We start from the raw sequence: 11,225 nt of genomic DNA on the forward strand, positions 1-11,225 counted from the left end.
TAATACTCACTCTCATTCATACTCATCACATTCATACTCATCACATTAATACTCACTCTCATTCATACTCATCACATACTCATCCCATTCATACTCATTAATACTCACATTAATACTCATTCACATTCATACTCATCACATACTCATCCCATTCATACTCATTAATACTCATTCACATTCATACTCATCACATTCATACTCATTCATACTCATCACATTAATACTCACTCTCATTCATACTCATCTCATTAATACTCATCACATTCATACTCGCTCTCATTCATGCTCATCACATTCATACTTGCTCTCATTCATACTTATCACATTAATACTCACTCTCATTCATGCTCATCACATTCATACTCGCTCTCATTCATACTCATCACATTAATACTCACTCTCATTCATGCTCATCACATTCATACTCGCTCTCATTCATACTCATCACATTAATACTCACTCTCATTCATACTCATCTCATTAATACTCATCACATTAATACTCACTCTCATTCATGCTCATCACATTCATACTCGCTCTCATTCATACTCATCACATTAATACTCACTCTCATTCATGCTCATCACATTAATACTCACTCTCATTCATACTCATCACATTAATACTCACTCTCATTCATGCTCATCACATTCATACTCACTCTCATTCATACTCATCTCATTAATACTCATCACATTAATACTCACTCTCATTCATGCTCATCACATTCATACTCATTAATACTCACTCCCATTCATACGCATCACATTAATACTCATTCAGACTCACTCAGTCACGGTGCTGCACTTGATGAAGTCAGTGTGTTGATTCTGGTTCATTCACTGTGTGTGTTTCTGTGGATCAGGATGTGCTCTCGGTGAAGGACGTGTGTGATCTGATCCACTACATCACACTCAGACGCTCACACAGCATGAGGAAGCCCAGGTACACACACACACACACACACACACACACTCTCACTCTCTCTGACAGTCAGGTGACGGTGTGTTGTATGTTCAGCTGGTTCGGTGTGGGTGATGAGCGAGTGTCCCGTGTGAACGTGATGGTTCTGGACGGACTCACACAGAGTCACTTCTACAGATACCTCAGTATCTTCAGACATCTGAGAAACAAATACAGCGCAGTGAGTCACACACACACACACACATCATTACTATTACACAAACACTGCTGACTGTAGTTACTGATCAGTGCTGTGTGTCTCAGAGATGGACTCTGGCGCCCTCCTCTGGTGACCTGCTGACCTCTGACCTCCTCAGCGCTGAGGTCACGGTGTGTGACAGAGCAGCAGAGACGCACACAGCGCTACCAGGTGAGTCGTTTGTTCCTCGCCGATCCGTTGGCCACTGATGATCCGTGTCACATGACCCTCTGTGTGTCGCAGCTGCGCTGAGGTGGCATCCCGTGATTCGCCGCTTCGGTCTGAGCACCGCCGGGCTGAGCAGCTTCCTGCTGACCCAACAGGAGATGATCAAACAGAATTATCCTGTGAAGGGTGAGACACGCACACACATACATATCTGAGACACACACACACGTGCCGATGTCATTTTCCCATGATGCTGTGCAGGTGGCTCTGGCTGTGAGGGGTTTGTGTGTACGGTGAGCGACAGCCAGGTGACGGACAGCAGTCCTCTGTTTGGCCTGGACTGTGAGATGGTGAGTGGATGCAGTGATCTGTGCTGTGATTGGCTGATCTGATCTGTGCTGTGATTGGCTGGCGTCACTCTGACATGTGTCTGTGTTTCAGTGTCTGACGTATGCGGGGTTTGAGGTCACGCGTGTGGCGCTGGTGGACAGCAGTGGACGCTGTGTGCTGGACGAGCTCGTCAAACCACCCAACCCCATCATCGACTACTGCACCAGGTAAACACACACACACACACGTTTATGTCCAGGTCTGCAGTGTTGTGTGTGATTTAATGTGTGTGTGTCTCAGGTTCTCAGGAATCACGCGAGCGATCCTCGCGCCCGTCTCCACGCGTCTGGCAGACGTTCAGTCCAGACTGCTGCAGCTGCTGCCGCCGGACGCTGTGCTGGTCGGCCACTCTCTGAACGGAGACCTGCGTGCCTTACACGTACGTCATTTGTGTTTTAGTGTTTCTTTAATGTGTTAGTATGTTTCTTTTCTTTTTATTTCAGTTTTAGTCATTAGTCAAGTAATATTTGTTTTGCATATGTTCTCCAGCTTTGTTTCAGTGACTGCACCTGTTTTTTTAACAGTTGTAGTGTTTGTGTGTGTTTGTGCTCAGCTGGTTCATCCTCACGTCATCGACACGTCTCTGCTGTACCGGCAGGAGTTCGGCCGCAGGTTCAAACTCAAACACCTGGCTGAGGTCGTTCTGAAGTGAGTCAAACACACACACACAGCTGCAGCTCGTCACGTTCACACGCTTCAGATCCAGACGTGTCTCTCTCTCTCTCTGTGTGTGTGTCAGGCGGGAGATCCAGTCGGAGGTCAGGACAGGTCACGACCCCTGCGAGGACGCACTGGCCACTCTTCATCTGGCTCAGTACTTCATCAGGAAGGGACCCAGAGAGGTCTGAGTCAGTTTCTTAATGATTCATTTGAATTGAGTCAGTTCTCGAATCAGCTTTTTAAAATTGGTTTGTGTAAATCATTCCTTTTGAATTTCTTCTCAATGAATCAGTCGAACCAATTCACAAAAGATGGCCAGAATGATTTGTTTTAGTTTTAAACTGTGAGTCGTTGGTTCTTTTGAATCAGTTCTTCTGAATTTTCTAAGTCACTTCTTTTGGGATGGTTCCTGTAAATCATTGCTCTTGAATATTCTCCAGTGATGTTGGATCGTCGATGGCTGATGTTGATTCTCTCTCAGGTGGTTGAGGATCATCTGGAGGATCTGTGGGATCTGGAGTTTCCTGAGGACCATGACTCTGATCACGCAATCTCGTCCAATCATCGCAACAGGTACTCATCAGTAGATCTGACTCGTTTGAGGCTAACGATCCTACTCGCTGACGGTCTCTCTGTCCAATCACAGCCCTCTCCGCTTCGGCCACGCCCTCAGCAGATCCGGCCAATCAGCAGTGTTCCTGGGCGCATCGGTGGAGACGAGCGGCTCGCTGTCCAATCAGCAGTGCCGGAGACACCAGTGCTCCAGTGACAGAGAGGTGTGTACCTGTATTTCAGTGTGTGTGTGTGTGTGTGTGATGATCTCTCTCACACACAAACAATCACACACACACACACACACACACCTGTATCTCACTGTGTGTGTGTGGTGTGTTCATAAATGTGGTTCAGTCATACACACTAATGACAACTGTAACAATACTACCAGACTAACCATAACAATGACAATAACTTTAGCAATAATGATAATAACAACAACTGTAACAGTACTGTCAGAATAACGATAACTGATAATGATATAACGTTATTGTTTAATTGTTGTTGTTAATAGGTTCTTTTGAATCAGTTCTTCTTAACGAATTGTATAAATGTAAAAAGTATGGTCTGAATGATTCATTTGTGAGCCTGAATCACAATTTAAAAAAAAAAATTTAAAGGTCCCATATTGTCAAAACTGAAATTTCCTGGCTTTTTCCATGATAACAGAGGTCTAGGGGCTATGTAACTACCATAAGTTTCAAAACAGTCAGTCCACCGTAAAGTGCACACAGCCTGCATGAAGTAGCATAAAGTGTTTTTTCAGGAGGCGTTGTGACTTCCATAAAACTGTGCCGTCCGATCTACTCCGTCACCGCCTTCAGTCACCATCCCGAGCACCGCCTTCCATCCTTTTGCCAAACCCCCAGACAGTGTCGAAAAGATTAACTTTAACAGACGAAACCAGGACCTGTAACATTACACTGTCACTCCAAGAATGATCTGACAGGACTGTTACTATGAGCTGGATCACGGGTAACGTATAGTAAAGACCAACTCACCGTGTCTATCTAGTCATGATGAAGCTGTAAATACATTTAGATTTCAGCAGGCAACTATTTACTGCTACAATATTCTTCCAGCCACAATTAATCACAACATTCCATAACAACAAAAGACAATACTTTATTGAATCTTTTCTGATAAGAAGTGTGTGCTGCAAACGCAAGCATTTTTGACAATGGTTTCTGTCCAGTCCGCTCGTTTTATCGTGTTTAACCACAGATGTCATGCAGCAGGTATGCAATCAAATATATATTCTTAAGGACATCAAAACCTAAAATAAAACTCCAGAAAGGTGTACAATATGGGACCTTTAAAGTCATGTGAGTGATTCATTGGTTTGAATTGATTCTTTTCAATCATTCTATTTGATTTTCTTTCTTCTCAATGAATTGAGTTGTCAATTCAAAAATATTGGTCTGAATGATTCATTTTAGGAGTGAATCGCCAATTATTGACTTTTGAAAATGTTGTACTGAATTGTTCTCTCTGACTCTGTGTGTGTGTGTGTGTGTGTGTGTGTGCAGGTGGTGTGTGTGTACAGACGGGTGGTTCAGTCGTACACACTCAGTGTTCTTAAGTTCTCATCTTTCAGAAACACACTGAATCAAACAGAAGCGATGGGACGACACCTGCATCAGGTACACAAACACACACACACACACACACACTCGCAGACAGACAATGTGTCTCTGAATCAAACTGTGTCTTTGTTTGCAGGTGTGTGAGCGTTTGGAGCAGATGTGTGTGCTGTATGTGGGCCCGCTGCCGTCTGACGCCACAGAGACTCTCGTAAACAGACTCCTGAAGCGCTGTGGACGCCTGCGGACCATACGACTGCTGCACTACACACACGGGGTACACACACACACACACACACACACTCCGAGTCCTCACACTGAGTCATTGAGACAATACAGTCTTTGAGTGTGTGTGTGTCTGCAGGTTCATGCAGAGGTGGTGTTTGAGCATCTTGAAGGAGCTCAGCTCGCTCTAGAACATCTGAATGGACACCAGATCAACGACTGCATTATCAAGGTTTCTCAAACACGCACTCACTCACTCACTAACACACACTCACTCACACACACACACACACACACACATACTCACTCACTCAGTAACACACACACACACACTCACTAACACACACACACACACATACACACACAGACTCACTCACTCACTAACACACACACACACACACATACACACACACACACAGACTCACTCACTCACTAACACACACACACAGACTCACTCACTCAGTAACACACACACACACTCACTAACACACACACACTCACTAACACACACACACACACAGACTCACTCACTCACTAACACACACACACACACACACACAGACTCACTCACTCACTAACACACACACACACTCACTAACACACACACACACACACACACACACACACTCACTCACTAACACACACACACACACACACTCATTCACTAACACACACACACACTCACTCACTAACACGCACACTCACTCACTCACTCACTCACTCACACGCTCTCACTCACTAACACACACACACACACACACACTCACTCACTCACTAACACACACACAGACTCACTCACTCACTAACACACACACACTCACTCACTAACACACACACACACACACACACACACACACACACACTCATTCACTAACACACTCACTCACTCACTAACACGCACACTCACTCACTCACTCACACGCTCTCACTCACACACACACACACACACACACACACACACACACAGACTCACTCACTCACTAACACACACACACACACTCACTCACTAACACACACACACACACACACACACTCACTCACACGCTCTCACTCACTAACACACACACACTCACTCACTCACTCACTCACTAACACACACACACACTCACACGCTCTCACTCACTAACACACTCTCACTAACACACACACACTCACTCACACGCTCTCACTCACACACACACACTCACTCACACACACAGACTCACTCACTCACTAACACACACACACACACTCACTCACTAACACACACACTCACTCACATGCTCACACACACACACACACACACTCACTCAATCACTCACTCACTAACACACACACACACACACTCACTAACACACACACACACACACACACTCACTCACTCACTAACACACACACACACACACTCACTAACACACACACTCACTAACACACACACTCACTCACTCACTAACACACACACTCACTCACTCACTAACACACACACACACACACACTCACTAACACACACACACACTCACTCACTAACACACACACACACTCACTCACTAACACACACACACACACACACTCACTCACTCACTAACACACACACACACACACACTCACTAACACACACACACACACACACTCACTCACTAACACACACACACACACACACACACACACACTCACTCACTAACACACACACACACACACACACACACACACACACTCACTCACTCACTCACTAACACACACACACACACACACACACACACACACACACACACTCACTAACACACACACTCACTAACACACACACTCACTCACTCACTAACACACACACTCACTCACTCACTAACACACACACACACACACACACTCACTAACACACACACTCACTCACTAACACACACACACACACACACACTCACTCACTCACTAACACACACACACACACACTCACTAACACACACACACACACACACTCACTCACTAACACACACACACACACACACACACACACACACTCACTCACTAACACACACACACACACACACACACACACTCACTCACTCACTAACACACACACACACACACACACTCACTAACACACACACTCACTCACTCACTAACACACACACTCACTCACTCACTAACACACACACACACACACTCACTAACACACACACTCACTCACTAACACACACACACACACACTCACTCACTCACTAACACACACACACACACACACACTCACTAACACACACACACACACACACACTCACTCACTAACACACACACACACACACTCACTCACTAACACACACACACACACTCACTCACTAACACACACACACACACACACACACACACACACTCACTCACTCACTCACTCACTCACTCACTAACACACACACACACTCACTAACACACACACTCACACTCTCATCCGAGCACGTCATTGTTTACATTAGTTCAGTATATTGACTCCAGACTAAATGTCTGTTCACAGCAGCAATAATAACTATCACTATAGAGTTTTAATAACTGAGTTTTAATAACTGCTCTATAATAGAATCACTTTAAAATCAAGAGCTTTTTCTTCAGCTAATATTTGGCTGTTGTTATGGTATTGTTATTGTTATCATTACTTATTGTAGTTATTGTTGCCGGTATGGTTATAGTTTTATTTATTGTTGTAGTTACTCTGATAGTATTGTTAGTTATCGTTGTTGTTGTTATTATTATTATAGTTATCATTCTCTTTATATTTATTGTTAGTTAGTTATAATAGTTATTGTTATTCTGATAGTTTTGTTACAGTTATTGTTATCGTTATTGATATAGTTACTTTGATAGTATTGTTAGTTATCGTTATTATCATTATCGTTACAGTTATCGTTATGATTCTAGTTCTTCTGATAGTCCTGTTATGGTTCTAGTTCTTCTGATAGTCCTGTTACAGTTATCGTTATGGTTCTAGTTCTTCTGATAGTCCTGTTACAGTTATCGTTATGGTTCTAGTTCTTCTGATAGTCCTGTTACAGTTATCGTTATGATTCTAGTTCTTCTGATAGTCCTGTTACAGTTATGATTCTAGTTCTTCTGATAGTCCTGTTACAGTTATCGTTATGATTCTAGTTCTTCTGATAGTCCTGTTACAGTTATGGTTCTAGTTCTTCTGATAGTCCTGTTACAGTTATGGTTCTAGTTCTTCTGATAGTCCTGTTACAGTTATGATTCTAGTTCTTCTGATAGTCCTGTTACAGTTATCGTTATGATTCTAGTTCTTCTGATAGTCCTGTTACAGTTATGGTTCTAGTTCTTCTGATAGTCCTGTTACAGTTATCGTTATGGTTCTAGTTCTTCTGATAGTCCTGTTACAGTTATGATTCTAGTTCTTCTGATAGTCCTGTTACAGTTATCGTTATGATTCTAGTTCTTCTGATAGTCCTGTTACAGTTATGATTCTAGTTCTTCTGATAGTCCTGTTACAGTTATCGTTATGATTCTAGTTCTTCTGATAGTCCTGTTACAGTTATGGTTCTAGTTCTTCTGATAGTCCTGTTACAGTTATCGTTATGGTTCTAGTTCTTCTGATAGTCCTGTTACAGTTATCGTTATGATTCTAGTTCTTCTGATAGTCCTTTTAGTTATCGTTATGGTTCCAGTTGTTGGAGTTAGGAGGTGTTGTGTCTGTGAGCTGACGAGGGTTTTAATGGTCATTATGTGAGCGCAGGTGCGGCGTCCCGTACATGATTTGTGTCTGGATCTGGACGAGCGTCTCTCTGAGCGTCAGAACGATCCTCTCAACGCTCATGTCATCTACGTGAGTAATCTGTCCTCCAAACCCTATCGCCATGAAGACCAGCTCCAGACCTTCAGACAGTTCGGCCCCATTCAGCACATCACGAGCACCGCAGAGCATGCTGGGAAATGCGGCAGACACGCCTTCATCAGTGCGTATGAGTCCACCAGAGTGCCGTTAATTCACCTCGGTAATATGTAAATGACGGGATGATGCTAGTGTTTTATGTGTGTTGTAGAGTTCGAGTGCGCTGACAGCGCTCAGGCCGCAGTGGGCGTCGCCCTCCAGATCGGAAACAGGAAGCTGTCAGTGTGTCACGCTCTGACTCCGCCCCACATGACCTCATGGGCACACACACACCCTGTTACCACGGAAACCAGCCCAGACAGGGCAGAGCAGGGGGAGGAGTGTGATGTGAGTGACAGCTGTCAGTCAAACAGAAACTGTCTTTAATGTCTCTGCGTCTCTGATTATTTGTGTCATGTGACCCTCAGGAGCGACTGCTGGAGCGGCTGATGAAGAAACTGGATGCAAGAGTAGGAAAAGTGTTCAGAGCGCTGGAGGAAAACTGCCTGAGCGTTGTCATCCTGCCCGGACACAGAAGGTACGTCGCGCGCGCACACACACACACACACACACACACACACACACACACACACATGTTGGTTTTTGTGGTTTATGGGGACTCTCCATAGGCGTAATGGTTTTTATACTGAACAAACTGTGTGTGCTATTGCCCTACACCAACCCTACACCTAAACTTAGCCCTCACAGGAGACTTTGTGCATTTTTAGATTTTCAAAAAAACACCATTTAGTATGTTTTTTAAGCCTTTTGAATTACCGGGACATAGGCAGTGTCCTCATAAACCACCTTCATATTGTAATACCTCTGTCATACCCATGTCATTATACAAATTTGTGTCCTCATAAACCACATAAACATATATACACACACACACACACACACACACACACTCACTCACTCACTCACTCACTCTCACACTCACTCTCACACTCACACACACAGTTTGTGTATCAGTGCGACTGACATTCTGTGTGTGTTTACAGCGACGGCGTCGATCATGCTGGCCTCTGCTTCATTCACATCAAACAGAGCGACTGACCAATGCCTGAGAGCCTGCTTGACAGCTGATCTGTGATTGGCTGACCTGATTGACATGCCCATTTAAACAATTGTTTTTATAGAACATGCTTTTTCATACATGTGAACAGATTTTTAATGTATTTAAACACTGTTCAGAATAAACACGACTGAAGTGTGAGGAGCTTTAGTTCAGCTGAAAACATCACAGTGACCCTGGCCTGAGCAGAATTCATTCAGCTGCTTTAGTCACAAACACGATTCCGTCTCTGTGCTAGTGAGATCACTGAGCTGTTCGTTCATGAATATCTGTCAGAATCGTGTCTGAGGGTCAAATGGACACATCAACATCAGGATTCAGGTCCTCAGGATTGTGTTTTAGTGGTTTAAGTAGAGTTCATCCACACCTGATGTCTCTTACTTTGACAAGTTAAAGCTGTTATTGATGTTTGAAGTGCAACGTTTGACCGAAAATGTTTAAAAATGATTGTTATTTTGTGGCTCGTTACACACACAAATAAACAGGAAACTAATTCACAAGAGGGGCTGCTGCAGGTGCGTCACACTGACCTTTTCTCATTTCACACATGCATCTGAACCACATAACCTGACAGATAACCTGAAATCTCACGCGTAACTGTGACAAACACTAATTTTGTACAGATACATGTTCAGTGTCTCTATCGCATTCCTTAAGCCCAGCTGAAATAAAATGACTTCAGATGGTTTGAAATCATGATCTTCGTGACCCTTCAGTTTAGTTCATCATAACACCTTTCACTAACGAATCCCTAATGATCCATAAAAGGTGCTGATATTAATAACAGTATTAAAAATAGCAAGGCTTTGCGAAGGTTCTTCATTACTGTGTTTTGCTTTATGTTTGATGCAATGTGAAAAACACACAAACAACTATATATAAGTTGAAGTGTACTTGTAGTAGATCCTGGATATAAGTGGGTGATCATGCAGAGCTTTATAAGTAATGACTAAATCTTAAAATGCACCCTAAAACCAATGCAGGGCTTTAAGAACTGGAGTAATGTGTGAACTCCTGCTGGTCCTAGTCAAAGCCTTGCAGCCGCATTCTGTACAACTTGTAATCGACCCATGGTAGATATATTCAAACATTGCAACAGTCCAGTCATCAAGAGGTAAAGGCACGAACGAGCATTGCCTGACTGACTTTATGTGACTGTTAAAACATATACATCTGTCAAAAATGACACAGATTTCTTATGTCACTGCAGTCAGAGGATGATAGACCCCGATAACCTGCCTAATCTTGGGGGTAATGTGGTCAGGGGCAATAATCACCTCAGTTTTATCAGTATTTAGTTGCAGAAAATGATCCTCCATCCATTTGTTAATGGAGACTAGGCGATTCTGCAGAAGAGACAGTTTGTCTAGTCTATCAGGACTAAAAGAAATATATAATTGGATGTCATCGGTGTAACAACAATAAGATTGAAACTACTAATAATCTTGCCAAGAGGAAGCATATACAGATTAAACAGCAGAGGACCAAGCACAGAACCTTGTGGCACACCATCACATTTGTTTTTCCAACTAACTGAGGCCCACAGAACCACTCAAACACATCACA

The 11,225-nt window shown here is 43.5% G+C and overlaps 1 protein-coding gene across 1 annotated transcript in view; it reads left to right on the forward strand.

The window, feature by feature from the left end:
• Positions 1-10,482, forward strand: part of rexo5 (RNA exonuclease 5) — an 11,322-nt gene extending 840 nt beyond the window's left edge. The window contains exons 2-19 of the mRNA XM_079421153.1: positions 866-945; positions 1,021-1,144; positions 1,228-1,333; positions 1,406-1,516; positions 1,592-1,680; positions 1,772-1,887; positions 1,961-2,099; positions 2,274-2,368; positions 2,460-2,562; positions 2,862-2,953; positions 3,027-3,156; positions 4,465-4,578; positions 4,658-4,795; positions 4,883-4,975; positions 8,447-8,666; positions 8,754-8,929; positions 9,010-9,119; positions 9,586-10,482. Of these exons, the coding sequence (XP_079277279.1) occupies positions 866-945; positions 1,021-1,144; positions 1,228-1,333; positions 1,406-1,516; positions 1,592-1,680; positions 1,772-1,887; positions 1,961-2,099; positions 2,274-2,368; positions 2,460-2,562; positions 2,862-2,953; positions 3,027-3,156; positions 4,465-4,578; positions 4,658-4,795; positions 4,883-4,975; positions 8,447-8,666; positions 8,754-8,929; positions 9,010-9,119; positions 9,586-9,640 (2,091 nt within the window). The 3' untranslated portion in view covers positions 9,641-10,482. The remainder of the gene's footprint in view (positions 1-865; positions 946-1,020; positions 1,145-1,227; positions 1,334-1,405; positions 1,517-1,591; positions 1,681-1,771; positions 1,888-1,960; positions 2,100-2,273; positions 2,369-2,459; positions 2,563-2,861; positions 2,954-3,026; positions 3,157-4,464; positions 4,579-4,657; positions 4,796-4,882; positions 4,976-8,446; positions 8,667-8,753; positions 8,930-9,009; positions 9,120-9,585) is intronic.
• The last annotated feature ends 743 nt before the right edge of the window (positions 10,483-11,225 follow it).

The sequence above is a fragment of the Barbus barbus genome, assembly GCF_936440315.1.
Source record: "Barbus barbus genome assembly, chromosome: 7".
NCBI lineage: Eukaryota > Metazoa > Chordata > Actinopteri > Cypriniformes > Cyprinidae > Barbus > Barbus barbus.